Here is a 17,248-nt window from a genome sequence, read left to right as displayed (position 1 = left end):
TTTTTGTAACATTTTCCCATTAATTGCAATTTTCCATAACCCAAATATTTTTGCGAATTTTCATCTCTAATCAGAGCCTGGGCACACCTCCTGTCTCCAAAGGGTTAGAATCTAGCTGATACGATTAGCTGGTAATGGATTATAACCAAAGATACGAATCTCAGCCATTTACTTGCCATTAAAATCTTTTAACAACAAGAATTCTGAAACTGGCAACTGGCATTTGGATTACAGCAGAGAATAAAAGCAAGCTTGCATCTTTGGCCTGGCTTCTAAATTTTGTCAGGTGAATAATGTCAGGAAGAGGTAGTGAGACTAGGCTCCTACTTTCTGCCATATTTAACAATCTTCTGAAGAGCAGAAGATAAGCTATATATGTGGAAGCTCCTCTTTACTCCCACCAAGTAAAATAAGCATTGTAATTAAAATTGTCCCTTACAGTTTCCTCAGTTAAACCTTAACATGGCAGTTAAAATAGTTATGGCTTTTGACTGTTCTCACATTAAATTAAATGTGATCTAATACATCTGTTGATAGAGGCTGTTCTTGTGTAGTTTCTTATACAATTCTTAAACAACTACCTGTGAAATGAAATTGAGGCTTGCAAGCTAGAACTGCCCATAAAACTCTAGAAATAATCCCTATATTAGAAGAGGTGGGTAACCTTTTAGTAAAGGGAGTGTTGGAAAGCTTAGCAATCTTTTGGAGTTGGCATTGCCAAAAAAAAAAAAAAAAAGCTGAACCGTCTTTTCAGATTCAGTGGCCTTTCATCAATAAGCTTTCTGGGCAACAGCGTATTCACGTGCCTGGAATTTTTCCCTGTCCTGTAAATCCTCTTTTCTGGAGAAGCCTCGTGTATTGGACCCCATAATTCTTGCACAATAGAATTTGTACCATGGGGTAGATTGTGCTCTAGCAACTAGGATTTCTTGTTTCCATTCTAAACCTAATTGCAGTGAAGGAGGGGGAAAAGCTCTCTTTGGTGCAATGATGTACATAACTAATGTGGTTTGTTTGTCTTTTCAGCTGAGAGTCATGCAGGCTGCCCTTGCGTCACAGCTTCAGTGGATGATATCTATTTTGAGCACACAATTAGGTAACTGCCTCACTTCCTTGCCTTTTGCTGTTCAACTGGCTTTTAAATAGATGTTTCCTGGTGCTTTCAGCAAATGAAGAAGTAGACGAAATCTGTATCACATTAATTAGCTTTTTATAGTCTGAATAACTTTGCCAATTCTCAGTCATGGAGCCAATGAACAATATTAAGGGGAAAAAATGTGCATGTGACCTATTAGTTAAGCAGGAGGGCGGGACAGCATTTCAACTGTGGTGGCGTTTTATATTCTTAACTGAGAATACTGTGCAAATAATGATGGTCTTTGGCTTTTCTTAATGTTGAAAGGCATTCATGTAGGCTTCTCTGAAGAACAGGAGAACCACAGGGTTGTTTCAACTGCAGGGGTCCATTTTGGAATAGTTTTAAGTTATTTCTCCAGGAAAATGCTTTCAGCCATTGAAAACATGCTGCCTTTGCTGTTGTGCACCAGACCTCTAGAAAAGGATGATATTGTAACATACGATACAGCTTTGGGGTTTTGCTTATTAAGAAGGAGCCAACACCCAAATATGGAATTCCAACACATTTTGATGATACCGAGAGTAATTATGCATTTTAACATGCCCATCTTCCCTTCAATTAAGCAATTGTATTTATTCTAGCCTAAAGAAGACATAGGAAGCTATTTGTTCTTGGGTCAGACTGTTTACTTATCTAGCATGGAATTATTTACTCATGTTATTGGAAAACCCAGCGCTTGTACCAACAACGTTCTGAAAATGGTCATAAGTCATATTTTTCTGTGCTGTTGTAACTTTGAACAGTCACTAAGCGACTGTTGTTAGTCAAGGACTACCTGTAAAGCCAGTTCTTTACCAATGAAAAGATGTAGGTATTTGAATAGATACATTGAACATAAGCAAAATTGAAATGGGCATTAGTGCCATTTCGTCTGCTATTTTTAATATCTTCCTCATCTATTTTCTTTACAGAAATAATTTAATACAGCTTTAAGAGCAGTCTGGCACAATGTTCTTGTAGGAGTGGGTTATTTCTTTTAATTGATACATTATTTTCCTTTCCTTTTATTAGTTATCCTATGCCACAGCTCTCTTGAGTAACATCCAAAAATAGATAGCCATAAAGCATAATGCACATGAATCCCTGTTTGCATAGCAGAAAATAAATATTAAAAGCATCAAATGCTTGAAAATATTTTTGAATAGTGTAAATTGGAGGGGAAAAACTATTCTGAATTTAAAATATGAAGTTCCCATCAATAAATTCTTATTGACTCATGACCTGGCATTAAAATGAAACAAGTTATGGCATCTGAAGAACGAAAAACACCAAAGAAGTAATTGTTGGGCAGAATTTTAAAGGAAGAGACACTGGACAATGGATGATAGGGTGTCATTCAGGAAATTTATCTGATGTGTGGGACCTTCAGAGCATATCCCCAGTAACGTTCTCAGAACTTGGATGGAATTCTGTTATTCCTTGATGAAATATTACATCCCTTGGATCCTACTGAAACTGTTTTATGGAGAGTATCTTTTTATTGTGATATGTGGCTTCTTTTTCACACTTTCGTTTTTTTCACCTCCCATTTTTATGTCAGACAGATGCTTATAGATTCTCCTTGGGAGTCATGTGGAAAGAATGAAGTCTGGTATGAAACTTTGCAGTACACATTTGTACAGTAGAATAGGCTACTGGTCTTCTAACCCACTGCTGCCCTGAAATAGCTAAATGTCCCTACTCATTTTCTGCACCTTCTCGATGTTCCTTGAGTAGTCTAGACTCCAAAAGAAACTGACTATTTGGGGGCACATAGGTGATTGTGAAACTATCACCATCATCAACTATCACTTAGTGACCATTTGAGTTTAGAACCTCCAGGTGGTGCTTATGATCCAATTCCGTTGTCCAGGGGCCTCTGGCGATCATGTGGCCACATGTTGGTCTCTTGGAACTAGTCCACATTTATGGCTGTTTGCAGAATCTTATAATCATGCAACAGTGGTGGGTTCCTCCCGGTTCGGCCCGGTTCCACCGAGCCGGTAGCGTTGACGATATGACATCACCGAAGCGGTTCTGCCCCCCCGGCCCCCCCACACCCACTTGATTCTTACCTTTTATTTGGCCCCATCCCCAATCTATTGCTGCCTCCTGAGTTCCAGCTGATGGCTAGAGGGAAAAAACCTGTTTAAACACTTGCAGCAGGGCTTCAAAGGGCCACCCTACAGCTGATCAGTGTTAAAAGAAAACAAATGAGTAGACCAGTGCCTGGAAAAATACATGAGTAGATCAGTGCCTGCAAAAATAAATTGGTAGATCAGTGCCTGCAAAAATAAATGGGTAGATCGGTACAGCTCTGCAAACAGTTAAAAGCCCGATAGACCAGTACCTCTGCTAAATCCTAAATAATTGTCACATGACCATTAAGCCATGCCCACAAAATAAACCACGCGCCCACAGAACTGGTAGTAAAAAAATTTAGAACCCACCCCTGTCATGTAACCATATTTTTTGAATGTTTTCCCAAAAATCAAGATTGATTTCAGTTTTTGGCAAAACCAGCTCATAGCGAACCACCACAAAAATGATCAGAAAATTGTGTCAATCATGTGGATAACCACTTTTATGATCATCGTGACTCTAATGAACCGGCTCTAATACAGTCTTAAATCAAGTATCTGTATTTAAAAATTAAGGGTTGTTTATTCACCTATTATTTTAGCTCCTAGAAATCACACAATTGCCAAATGAGCTCATTTTAGAGATGTGTTTGACTTCCTTCTTAATGCTTTAAAATGGAAGTGGTTTCCTTTTTCTAGGGTACAACTAAAACATCAAAAAGGTGACTCAGTTGGCCCACGATGATTGTTCATTTTATGCTTTAGAGAAGAGTCTTCTTTGGGATGTTTTTTAATGATCAAATCATCCAAAGTACATTGCTCAGCTGAAGTGCAATTATGGAGTATTACATTTTCTACCTGTTTGTCATATCAGTGCATTCCCTGATGTCAGTTGATGGAAACATAACTCAGTTATTATGTCCTACAATTCAGATTCTCTGAAAAGAATCTAGAAATAGTTTCTCTTCACTCTGAATTTGATGTATTTTATAGCAATATTTAAAAATGTGTGCATGTATCATAATTTTTCTGAGAAATAGGAAGGAGCACAGAAGGAAAGATAATGGCTGGGGTTTTTTTGTGCATTTTCCAATATGTAAGTTCTGCTAAAGTGAACTATAATTACAATAACATCCCACACTAACCATGCTTTTTTATACAAACTATGGTTGGCTTGGGTTGTATAACAAATTAAGCCATAAAAAATAACAAATTTTGGGTTTACTCTGGGTAGAATCTGGATGAGTGAGCTGCTGTTTGGCGACCATTTTGGACTAAGTTTCTTAGAAGCACAGAAAGAAGTCACTTACTAGGAGAATTGTAATCCAGATCAGTTTAGATTTGTTTAGTCTTTTTAAACCATACGTAACTTCATTGTTCATTGAGTCCTGTTTTTAAAGTATAAAGGGTTCTGCAAAATCTGAAACAACTCTTAAATAGTGAGGGCTAATATCTGGATTAAAGTGCATTGGTCTATATCCCATTAATTCAACTTTCATTCTGTCCTTTGGTTCATAGAATACATTAAGTGTTTTGAATTGTCCTTTTCGATTCGTCAGTAGATCATTCTTCATTTGCATTTATTATCTAAAAATTTTTGTATCTTCCATATATGCTCCATTTATGTTTCATTCTTCTTAAAGCTGTACAGGTAGCCCTCAACTTACAATCATATTTGAGCCCAACATTCCCATTGCTAAGTGAGGCAGTTGTTAAGTGAGTTGTGCCTCATTTTATAACCTTTTTGGCCATAATTGTTAAACAAATTACTTTTGTTGTTAAGTGAATCATGAAGTCATGAAGTGAATCTGGCTTCCCTCACTGACTTTGCTGGTTGGAACCTTCCCCATCTGGGAAGGTTACAAATGGTGATCACATGACCCCATGACATTGCAACCATCATAAATACATGTCAGTTGCCAAGCATCCAAATTTTGATTACATGACCACGGGGATGCTGCAACAGTTGTAAATGTGAAAATCGGTCCTAAGTCCCTTTTTCAGTGCTGGTGTAACTTCAAATAGTCACTAAACAAATGGTTGTAAGTCGAGGGCTGCCTGTACTTAACCTTCCCTTGAGGACATGCTAAGAAGGGTTTTATGTTCTTCGATGATTAGGGAACTCTTAAGAAGGAGCTTGCAGTCTTTACTCTCCAGTATTAATTGTTGTGGTGAGTTTAGTGAATGTTATGAATTTATTCAGGATTTATTTATTTTTACTATTTATTGGCTAGATTTATATCCCATCCTTTAATTTAGCTCAAGGTAGCATGCTCTTCTCCTGTTTCCCTCCATCCCATCACCATACAAGCATGATTGACCCAAAGTCACCTGGTGAATCTTTGTGGCCTCATCGATTCCTGTCTAACACCTTAACTCCTGCAACAAAATGTTTTGGCATGAAATGTTAAAGCAGGTCCCAATATTATTTGAAGAATCCTTCTCATGAAGGTGCTTATGTCTTCACCATTTGATTCTACACTAGGCAACTGAAAGTTGAGAGAAAGCCAATTCTGGTTAGGAAAGTTGAATGAAACATAAACATCTATGAGTGACTGCATGTTCCTTTTCATTTTCCGAGTATCAGACATGACTAAGTGTATATTTAGCTACATGTGAAATCTTATCTCTATGTCCTAACCAGTGAATCCAAAAGCCCTAGAACTGTTGGCTTCCAAATTCTTCTGTTTGGGAGGAAGGAAAAATAAAATAATATTTATCCACAAGTCTCCTGTCTGTCCAGAACAGTATCTTAATCCTTCTGTCCAGATAGATGTCTGCAAGAATTACTTTTAAGTGTGTGGGTTTTAGACAGCCATTGGAAGTGACAATCAACAAAAGAACCAAACAGCTGCTCAGAATTTAAATATAGCTCCAAACGAACAACACAAGACATTTATAAGCTAAGGAAAATAGGACAAGACAATCCTGTTGATGATGTTACCTAGTGTGGTAACAAAACGTTCAGAAACTAAATTGAAACAAGCTTGGAAACTGCCAAAATCTAAAACCCGAGCTAGAAGTATTTTCTATTATTTCAAAGTGTTTAGATTACCAGCATGTTTGTAAAATAGTACTTCCCACTCAGATCAATTACATATTAGAACTGCAAGATGTTTTCTATCAGTGGCATTTTGGAAAATTTTATCTTACCTTTCATTTTTTCCTCCCTCTATTCCTAGGGTGGGGCAAGTTGTCAACATCAAAGCTAAAGTGAACCGAGCATTTATTTCTAGCATGGAGGTATGTATGCTTCAACACTGTTTTGTGGGACTGTTTGCCTTGACTTTTGGAAGCTATGTTTCAGATACAGTTTGCATTTTTTCCCCAATAAGTGTCCAAACTCTTCCCTATATGCTTCTGAATTGTCCACTTAGAGTTGATTATACACAGGTTGCATCTTCAAACCAGATGTAGACAACTGACCACACTGTTCCATTTTTGCAACCCCAAGGTGCTCATCAATGTGATGGCATTAAGTTGCAGGTGTTCAGTGGCTTTTCTCTCTTCTGCGGAAATGAGATATTGGCTACACTATGTCTACATTTTCTTATGGAAGTATATTTGAATTCCACGTGTTCCTAGGACACTCTTCTATCAGATGATTGACCCATACATTGGTTCAGAGTGAAACTCATTGCAGTCCAAAGGATGAGCTTTGTTTGCTTGCATGTCATTGACTGAATTTTATTTTATTTTATTAATTACTCTTCCCCCCCAATATAAGACAAAATGATTGAGACACTTGTTATCTATAAAAACACTTGTAAAATCAATTTCATATGAAACAAAAAGCTAGCATTAACAAGTTAGCACTACTAACAAACAGGAGAATGAAATTTGTATACCTCAGCACAGTTGCAAAAAAAAAATCACAAATGGGGTGCAATACCTAAAATAATATAATCATCATGCTTCAACCTATTGCCAAAAAACTTGAATTTAAAGGATTATGGAAATGTTTATTGGGAAGGAAATACAACATTGGGACAGAAGTTGTAGAAAAAGTTAAGACTGCACTGTATCTGGTAGATTCATGGGCATCTTTAGAATCACAAAGCGTTATACAAATGTTTATATTCCCATATCAAGCATCCTGTCAGTGGAAAAAGAGTTTTGCCAGAAAGCAGATCAGATTTATCAATTTCTGCTTCGGGCGTAGCAGTGTATTTCAACAGTGTAGTTGAAATACAATTTGTGTATCGCACATCCTATAGCCGTTGAGATTCACACAACAGCATTGCATCTAATAAAAATTGTATCTAACTCATCTAATTGGGCTTTTGATTTGCTCCTGTAAGTCCTGCGATTTAACAGCAACATTGCTATGTGAGTATTTTGTGGAATACTCAAGAAACGGTAACATAATAAATAACAACATCCTGTTTGCTCAGGTGGGTTGGGGGAAGATGTGAGGGTCTTAAGAACAGTGTCCGCACTTTGACAGGAAGTTTTTTCTGTTTGTTTATTTCAAGTTGAATAGGACACTCAAACATACACAGAGACAAGGCTGAACATGTGGGCTCAACCTCCAGTGCCTTTTCTTACTCTCATTTAACAGAGAAACTTGATGGAGACTTAGGTAGTCCTTGATTTATAACCACAAATAAGCAAGGTGGTTGTTAAGTGTGTCACACCCAATTCTAGGACTTTTTTTTGCTATGGTTATTAAGTGAACCATTGCAGTCGTTAAGTCATGTGATTGTTGAGTGAATCCAGATTTCCCCCATTGATTTTGCTTGTTGGAAGCCAGCTGCGAAGGTTGTAAATGGCATTGACTTGACCCCAGAATACTGCAGCTGTCGTAAATTCAAGCCAGTTGTCAAACACCCAAATTTTGATCACATGACTGTGAGGAATGCCATGAGCTATTTAAATGTGAGTAACAGTTGTAAGTCACTTTTTCCAGTGCCCTTGTAACAGTCACTAAAGAATGGTTGTAAGTCAAGAACTGACTGTATTTGCTTGAGGGCAAATAGAGATTGCTATGCAAACAATCTGTGTTTGGATAATACAAGTAGAAGCCCCTCTGCAGAATTTTTCTGTGATAAGACTTGGAGATCATCTTATGCAATTCCCTGCCAGTGCAAGTATTCATTACTTAATAGTGGAAAATCCACTACTTAATGGTGGAAACATCAGGAACCCTGGAACTGCCAGAATGTTTCTTCTTACTTGTGCTCTGTAAAAATTCAGTGTCCTCAATGGAATACAGCCTGATTTGTGATGTTATCCTCTGTATGGACTAGAACTTTGTGAATATTCATTGAAGGTGTGTACAACCAAAAAGCAGCACTTTCCTGAATGCCAAGCATTGTGCTATGCCGTGTACAGAACTTGCATAACTCTCTCTTAATGTTAATTTTTCCTTTTGATTTTGATTGCTTTTTTTGTAATAATACACAAGTTTCTATGCAGGCTCAAGGGGGCCATTTCCACTCCTTTTATTTGCAATTTGGCTTCCTTTGTAAGTGAAAGGAACAGTTTGATCTAAGGGATGTCAGGTTTTGTTTTGTGTTCTTTTGCTGCCTCAGGGAACAAACTTTTGTACAGTAATTCATTTGCTTAGAAAACAGTAGCAGATAGAACACAATTATTGCACTGCTTACTGTCTTCTAAATATCCAAAGTATGAATTGCCCAAACACTGGAACAAAACACAAAGATAGTGAGCAGTGCAGTTCCTTCAGGTGGTACAAAGTATTCCTTTGAGGAAGGGAACTATAATATTTTTTTAATTGATTGATTGGTGAAAGGTAATAGATATTGGGCTTTTTTTTTTTTTTAAGAATCGGCCTTTCTCATAGAGTGTTTTCATCCTTTCTCCTGGTGATGGTTTTCAGGTTGGGGTGCAGGTCAGCTGTGAGGATCTCTGCAGTGGTCAGCAATGGAGTGTGTGCAAGGCATATGCAACATTTGTTGCTCATGGCAAACTAAATTCTAAGGTACGTGTAAAAACAAAGAAGTACTTAATTTCTCTCACCGCTCTCCCTCCCTCCCTCCCTCCCTCTCTTCTTTGGAAGAAAGTACAGAGAAGTTAATTGCATTGTAATCCTTAACATTTATTTACAAGAAATAACCTTCATGTTTATTCTTTCGGACGAGATGCAAAATATTTGTTTTCATGTCATTTATTTACTCCATTCATACAACTGCCCACTTCTCTGGGTGGCTCTCAAGGTTTAAAATAATTAACAACATTGACAAAGGAAAATGGTAAAGTGATAAAATCTAATAATACAAAACATTGCACCAGAGGCCACAACTCAATCAGACAGCAAAATCATCAGACTTTCTGGCTCTGTTCCTGAGTGAAGAATCAGGTCTTCAGGGCCTTCTTAAAATCCTGATTTATTTGCCACATCACTGCTGGGTAATGCAGGGGGGCATCAAGATATTTTAACTCCTATGTGGTTTATAAGCTCATCAAGTTAAAAAAAATTAAACACACCCTGGAATCAAGTTATGATTTGGTTATAGTGACTCCATGGGCCCAAATCTTGGCTGTATACCAGAATGCTTTGTCAGTGACTTGACCCAGGATGCCTTTTGGTTTTCAGCCTAGTACATCTCTCTGTGGTCTCCCATCCATTTATTAATTAGTACTAATCCTCCTGACTTTTTTGAGATCAGCTGAGGTAAGCTCGGTGCTTTTTTTGTTTATACTTTTCTGAAAAGACTTCTGCAATACTGAAATAGGATGCTATTGCTCATTTATTTTCAGAATGTGTAGGTTGGTGCAGAGTGACAAACATATTGGCAATGTGGTTTGATTGATGGGGTGATACCAAATGAAAGTTGATTGCACAGTATTTATAAATCATGCCAGGATTGCAACTCCTTGCATCTTTATGAAGCAGGAAGTCTGGCTATGAAGAAAATTGTTTGAAAATAAGTATGTATAAGGATACAATGAAACTATTACAGCTACATACAAATGACTTCTTGAAATTCTCTCCTGTGTAGTGTATAGCTAACTGAGGACTGTGTGTGAGTGTTTGTGCGCGCATGTGTATACATATATTGCTGTTGCTGCATTGCTTCTTTTTTTCTTTTGATTTTTCCCATTTTTTTAATAAGTAAATCAAAGCAAAATTCCTCGCAGAACTAAACTAAACAGCATGAATTATTTTGCAGTCTGCATTGACTTGGAGAGTAACTCTACAGAGGTAGAGTTCCTGTCTTGGAGCCAGTATTGTTCAACATTTTTTTTTAAATTATCTGAATGATAGGATTGATAGGCAACCTATGAAATTTGGCGGGGGTGCTGGGCACTCTTTGAGTTTGGTTGTTTTCTTACAGACGTTTCATTACCCAAACTAGGAAATCTCATCAGTATTAGCATCAGCAATTTAGCATTGATGATGTTACCTAGTTAGGCTAATGAAACATCTGTAAGAAAACAACCAAGCTCAGAGAGCACCAAGAACTGCTCATTTCAACCCTGAGCTACAAATATTCTTCTTTATCGGTACTTATAACATTTACATTAAGTATTGTAAAAATTCCCCATTTCCTTCTTAGCATCTTTCAATAGTAATACCCTGTTAACATCAAATATCATTATTCTCTTCATACATATACTAACAATTTTCATCTTATTTATAACTCTTTCTAAATACATTTTCTACTTATTTTTGGTCTCCTTCATTGCCAAACTCCATTTTTATTCTCCAACCATTGATAAAATACTTCCCATACCATATAATATTCAGTTTGCTCTTTCTCTTCAATTGCTAACGTTAATCTATTCATTTCTTCACATTCTAATATTTTCCTTATCAGCTTCTCTTCAGTTGGAATCTCTCCACTTTTCCAATGTTGTGCAAATACAATTCTAGTTGCAGTTAATACATGAATAATTAAATATACATTCTCTTTATTATAGATTTCCGGTAAAAGTTCTAACAGAAATATTTCTGGTTTCAACTCAATACGTTGTTGTATCATCTCTTCCAACCATGTCTTAATTTTTTTCCAATACTTCTTTGCTTCTTCACATGTCTACCACATATGATAGTAAGATCCAGGTAGTTGGTGACACTGCCAACATTTAGCTGATTTATCTTTAAACATCTTTACCAACCTCACCGGAGGTAAATGCCATCTGTAAAACATCTTATACAAATGCGATTGACATCGTTAATTTGTAGTTCCTATCCCACAATTTCTGCCATTTATCCAATTCTATCGCATAACCAAAGTTTTTCGCCCATGCTATCATTGCCTCTTTTACTTGTTCCTCGTCCAATTTCCTACCCAATAGATAATTGTACAATTTCTTTATTGGCCTCTCTTCAGAGAGGTGTGGTCATTGAAAGTTGAACAAGCACTGTGAAACAGCTACTAGAAGGGCTAACATAGTGAAGTAAAAAATCAAATGCATTACAGCAGGGGTGTCAAACTTGTGTCATCGCGGCGTCATCACGTGATGTATCGCAACTTTTTCCCCCTTCGCTAAACTGGATGTGGGCGTGGCCAGTGTGTGATGTATCTGGTCCGCAGGCTGCGAGTTTGACACCCCTGCATTAGAATATCAAAGAAATGTGAAGTCATTAAATTCCTTTCTACTTGGCACTGGTGAGACTACACCTGGAATACATCATAAGATTCTGGGCACCATGTTTCCAGAAAGATATTTACAGGCTAAAGAAAGTTCTTGGATCTTGGAAAAAAAACTTAAGCTGAAATAAACCTGTTTACTATTTCAGGGGAGGCTGTCAGCAAACCCTAGAGTTATAGATTAAACCAGGAAGTTATATCTAATAACTTAATATAACCAGGACCTTTTTATAATTCAAGCATCATCACTGTTATAAAGTTGATTTGTGAATTTAAAACACACTGGCAGACCATGGGGAGACATACAAAGTAGACTTCTCAGGATTTAAGTAAGCCATATCTCTTCTACAGGGGCAGATTTTTCTGTCCACAAATTGCTTGGATGTGTTTCTGTCATCCTATCATTATTAATGTGTACTTTCATATGCAGCCAAATCAATAATTCTTTTTGAAGTTGCATTAAGTAATATATCTGGGCATACCCAAGCCAAACTACATATTTATGTTAGCAGCAAGTTTTAATATTGTGCTCAGGGCAAGGCATATCCTTTTTGTAACAAGAAGCAATTGTACAGGAAGAGGATTTAATTTTTCCAGGTATTTACCTGCTAAGAAACCCCTTCATCTCACAGAAGTGATTCTGGAACATTATTTCCAATCTTCTACTCCATTCAAGAGAGTAGAATATTTATTAGGATGTGCATTGATCCATATTCAAAGATAGAAAGGTGGCTTATAGAATACAGAACTACAGAGTTGGAAGGGATCTTGGAGGTCTTCTAGTGAAACTCCCTGCTCAAGCAGAAGTCCTTATAGTATACCAGACAAATGGCTGTCCAGTCTCTTACTAAAAAGCTCCAGTGTTGAAGCACCTACAACTTCTGAAGGCAAACCATTCTGTTGATTGATTGTTCTCACAGTCAAGAAATTTGTTCTTATTTCTAGGTTGAATATTTCCATTTAGAACAATTGTGAATGCTCAGATAATACCTGTCAGCTGTAGGCTCATACACTAAGAGTTGTCTATATTTCTGGGCTCATACATTAGGAGCTGTCTGATCCCAGAAAATTATATCATTGATTTTACTGGGTACTGCTGACCAGTGTTAGGTACATATCCATGCATGCTACAAGTCACGTATTCCATTTTAAATCCAGATCGCTGATCACTGGCCAGTTCTAGAATTCCCTGAATCTTAACAGAAAAACAGGAATAACAGAGTTGGAAGGGACCTTGGAGTCTTCTAGTCTTATTCAGCTTTTGCAGATGGGGAGAAATCAAACGACCGAACCCATCCAAGTGAACAACCAAAGCAGTGGTGGATTTCTACCAGTTCACCCCGGTTCAAGCGAACCAGTAGTGGTGGCGGTGGGAGGCTCCGCCCACCCACCTGGATGTCATGACGGATGCTCTGCGCATGCACAGAAGGTTCTGCACATGCACAGAAGCGCCCTGCCTGAGCAAAGCAAGCACTCCCGTTCTGAACCAGTAGTGAAGGTAAGAGGAACCCACTACTGAACCAAAGAATGTGGGAAGTACATTGAGAGGCTATCTGTGTAAGCTCTAAAGTTCTAAACTCAGCTAATCTGTAAGGCAGTTATTAGACTATCTGGATGTAAGGACAGATTTGAGCTGCGATACTTAAGTTTAGACAAACAAATGGTCTAGAGTGAGAGGCATGTTATGTATTCTCTTCCCTTTCTCTTAGATAAAGTTAAAGCCCATGGAACCTCAAACAGAAGAGGAGAACACTGAATTCAGTATTGCTGCTGAACGTCGCCGTATGAGACTGGCACACGCGGATACAATAAAAGAACTGATTTCTAAGAGCCCTGCGCAGGCTGGTAGAGTATCTTCTAGAGTTCTTTCTAGGGCTTCAGCTGCGTGGCATGGGTTACCTTGGCTTCATTTCATTTCACTTCATTTTACATTATCTCTATTGTTTTAAAACACTTCATTGCTATGAATAAATCACTATGCGGGGTGTCAGTCCGGTCAATATTTAAATTGGCAAGGTGTCCTCCGGTTCAGGAAATAGAACTCAACCATTCAGAATGCAGAAAGATGAGCTTACCATTGTTGGCCATTTGGGAAGCATGGCATTCACTGATAATTGGAGATCACCCATAGATGCATGGGGAATTCAGGGTTTATGTAAGTTCATTTCAATATATTAAACTAGTGTTCCTAGTTTGTACTGGTGGTAATTATATTCAGCCAATTTGGTGTAGTGGTCAAGGCATCGGCTAGAAACTGGGAGACACAGAGTTCTAATCCTGCCTTGGGCACAAAGCTAGCTGGGTGACTTTGGACCAGTTGATCTCTCTCTCTCTCTCTCTCTCTCTCTCTCTCTCTCTCTCTCTCTCTCTCTCTCTCTCTCTCTCTCTCTCTCTCTCTCCTCCCCTCTTTCCCTCTCTCTCTCCCTCTCTCTTTCTCCCTCCCTCCCTCCCTCCCTCCCTCCCTCCCTCCCTCTCTCTCTCTCAGCCCTAGGAAGCAGGCAATGGCAAGCCACTTCTGAAAACCTTGCCACGAAAACTGCAGGAATTAGTCCAGGCATTTGTCAGGAGCCAATACTGACTCAAAGGCACTCATCCTTTGAAAACAGCATTACTGTTAGATGCCCTTGAAAAGTATCCAGAAGCTTTAATTGGTTCAAAGTGTGGTGGTCTACATGGTTTTGTGGAAGCCTAAATTTGCACATGTGTCACCTCTCCTGCAGGAGCTGCGTTGACTCATTTGCTTTTGAGTCCAGTTCAAAGTGGTGGTTGTCGCCTTCAAAGCTATGTGCTTGGGACCAGGTTATTTGAAGGATCATCTTTTCCCAGTCAGATCTACTTGCTTCACCAGAGCAGGAAGGCAGGGAATGCTACAAGTCCCTTTCCTAAAACAGTTCCAGGACCAAGAAGAAGGACCTTGTCTAAAGTGGCTCCTTCCCTTTGGAGCATCACCCCTGCAGATGAGATTGGCCCTCATTTTGACACCCTTTTGCAAGGCCCTGGAGGCATAGTTCTGCCAACGGGCCTAGGAACCCCAGCATGATATGAAGGGAATTTTTCTTAAATAACTAAACATCATTTGGTGTTTGAAACTTTGGGTTTATAAGAAAGGGCATTTGAAAACATGTATTTTTTTTACAAAATGCATGCTTGTAAGGCCAATGGATCTTCCTACCAGCTGTTTTTTAAATGATATGTACACGATGTACACTCAGTTTTCCTATAGTAGTAAATGACATGAAACTATGATTGTATGTTTGTTGCTAGAAAGAAAAGAATGGTTGAATTGCATTGTAGAGATAATCTTTTGACCTTATTGCATCTTGTTTATATCAAAAAACAGTACTTCTGGTGGCAACTCCTAGTAAACATGGTAGTTAAGAATTCCATACAGCTCATCCATGTGGTTGTGATAGTAGAAAGTGCTACTAAAAAGTTACCTCTGCCTATAGTTATTGAATCCACAAAGGGTCACAGTTATAATAGACAGGATGTTCATCTCTGGCCTGGAATTCATTCACTGATGTTGACAAGCTATTTCAGGAAAGTGAGCAATGATCCCACCAGCAATGATCCCACCAGCTCTGCTAGATGCCTTGGATCAGCTGAGCTGCAGAGCTGATTTTAATTGCCAGTAATGTTAATTCACCAGTACAAGAAGTTATTGGTTCCATTAATTCCACCTGTTGTGCTGCAAGGGGTGGAATTAATGGCACAAGCATAATCATAAAGCACTAAACAGCAATAAGAAGCAGAGATAATTTTAGTCCAAAAGAGAAATTGATCAAACTGTTGACATGCAAGAGAGAGACTGCTTGGAAAGGAAGAAGGAAAGGAAGAGGAAATAGTCACAGCTCCCTTTTATATTTTGGGTACTTCCTTGCTTCTTGCTTGCTTCATTTAGTTCGGAGATGTGCAGCTTGAAGCAACATGAAGCCTCAAAATTTGACAAGTTGAATCCAGATTGTAATTTAAACCTGAGAGTAGGCAGATACACTTACATATAGTCACATGCAAAAATGTAGGTACCATTAGTCCAATTGTTTGCTTCAATGAACCCTTAAGTAAATAGAAAGTACACAATCTCTAAATTGGATGCTATAGATGCAAAGGCAATGAAGGCAAATATACTTTTCTCAGAATAATGCTGCAGGATTATCACTGGGACCAGAGGTTTTTGTCTTCCGAGTTTTTGGACTCATGCTGGAGTTCATCTTCAGGGAACTTCTTTTTTGCTTAGCGCATTGTAAGCCGCCCTGAGTCTCTGGAGAAGGGCGGCATATAAATAAATATTAAAAAAAAAATAAAAAAAATAAAAAAAAACTTCTTTCTAGCCTAGTCTTCTCTCTAGGCTAGAGAGAAGTCCCCTGAAGATGGGCTCCAACAAAAGTCCGAAACCTCGGAAGACAAAACCTCTGGTCCCGGTGACCGATCCAGATTGGATCCTGCAGCGTTAGATGCTACTGACCCCTTGCTATGCATGACAACAGATTGACAGCAGTTTGTGTCTTCCTCTCCACCAGGTAAAGTTTACACAAATTGGAGATGGAAGATGAAGGAAGAGACCTGGGCATTCCTTTAAGTGCCTACCTGGTAGTTTAACTCTGAAAAGGTTGCTCCTGTGCAGATATGCCTCTGATGGAATGTATCTTTTTCCCCTAATAGATCCTGAGAGTAGAGACTGCAACGTGACCATACCTGCTGAAAAGACCAGAGTGGAAAGTGTGGAACTCATTTTACCTCCACATGCTAACCATCAGGGAAACACGTTTGGTGGACAGATCATGGCATGGATGGAAAACGTGGCCACAATAGCTGCAAGGTAGGTGCTCGCATCTTGTTGAGGGGAAAATGGAATGAAGGTAGTTGCTTAAAATCTTAATTCTGGCTTTTTATGTATTTAGGACTGAGTTATAGTTAAATGGATGAATTTCCTGCCTGCTTTTCGTCACTGGGGGATTCCCATTCCATCATACATTGATAATAAAGATATTTTCATATGGCACACTTTCAAAATTATTATACAGGAAGTATGGGACACATTGCCTCCTGGAACTTGCTATTTTTAACATTAGAAACCCAAATACATATATAGGTAGTCTTCAACCTGAGACCATAATTGAGTCTGAAATTACAGTTGTAAGACATACCAGTTGTTAAGCGGGTCATCACGTGATCAGTCCCAATTTTATGACTTTTTTTTTTTTTTTGCTACAGTCATTAAGGGAATGCAGCAGTTGTAAAGTGAACACCACAGTTGTTAAGTGAATTCCCTTGTTGAGCAAACCCATTGTTCACAATAGGCATTTCTTGCTAGTAACTGGAAATAGACTCCAGTTTTCAGTAAGAAAAGACATAAATCACAGTCACATGACTATAGGACTTTGCAAACAGCTGTAAATACAGGCTGGTTGTTGAGCCCCCAAAATGTGATCACATGACCGCAATGTCAGAACTTTGAATCTGAGCCGTAAGTACCTTTTTTTGATCCA

At 38.4% G+C, this 17,248-nt stretch overlaps 1 protein-coding gene across 1 annotated transcript in view; it reads left to right on the top strand.

Annotated features, from left to right (window-relative positions):
- ACOT11 (acyl-CoA thioesterase 11) overlaps window positions 1-17,248 on the top strand; it is a 71,618-nt gene that overhangs the window by 29,241 nt on the left and 25,129 nt on the right. The window contains exons 3-8 of the mRNA XM_070939523.1: window positions 1,027-1,096; window positions 2,679-2,729; window positions 6,381-6,441; window positions 9,041-9,142; window positions 13,469-13,604; window positions 16,422-16,578. Of these exons, the coding sequence (XP_070795624.1) occupies window positions 1,027-1,096; window positions 2,679-2,729; window positions 6,381-6,441; window positions 9,041-9,142; window positions 13,469-13,604; window positions 16,422-16,578 (577 nt within the window). The remainder of the gene's footprint in view (window positions 1-1,026; window positions 1,097-2,678; window positions 2,730-6,380; window positions 6,442-9,040; window positions 9,143-13,468; window positions 13,605-16,421; window positions 16,579-17,248) is intronic.

This window comes from Pituophis catenifer, unplaced genomic scaffold, assembly GCF_029215685.1.
Source record: "Pituophis catenifer annectens isolate HBS135680 unplaced genomic scaffold, rPitCat1.0.hap2 SCAF_3, whole genome shotgun sequence".
Classification (NCBI taxonomy): Eukaryota; Metazoa; Chordata; class Lepidosauria; order Squamata; family Colubridae; genus Pituophis; species Pituophis catenifer.
The sequence above is the reverse complement of the archived record's forward strand: the minus strand, read 5'-3'. Positions and strand labels throughout refer to the sequence as shown.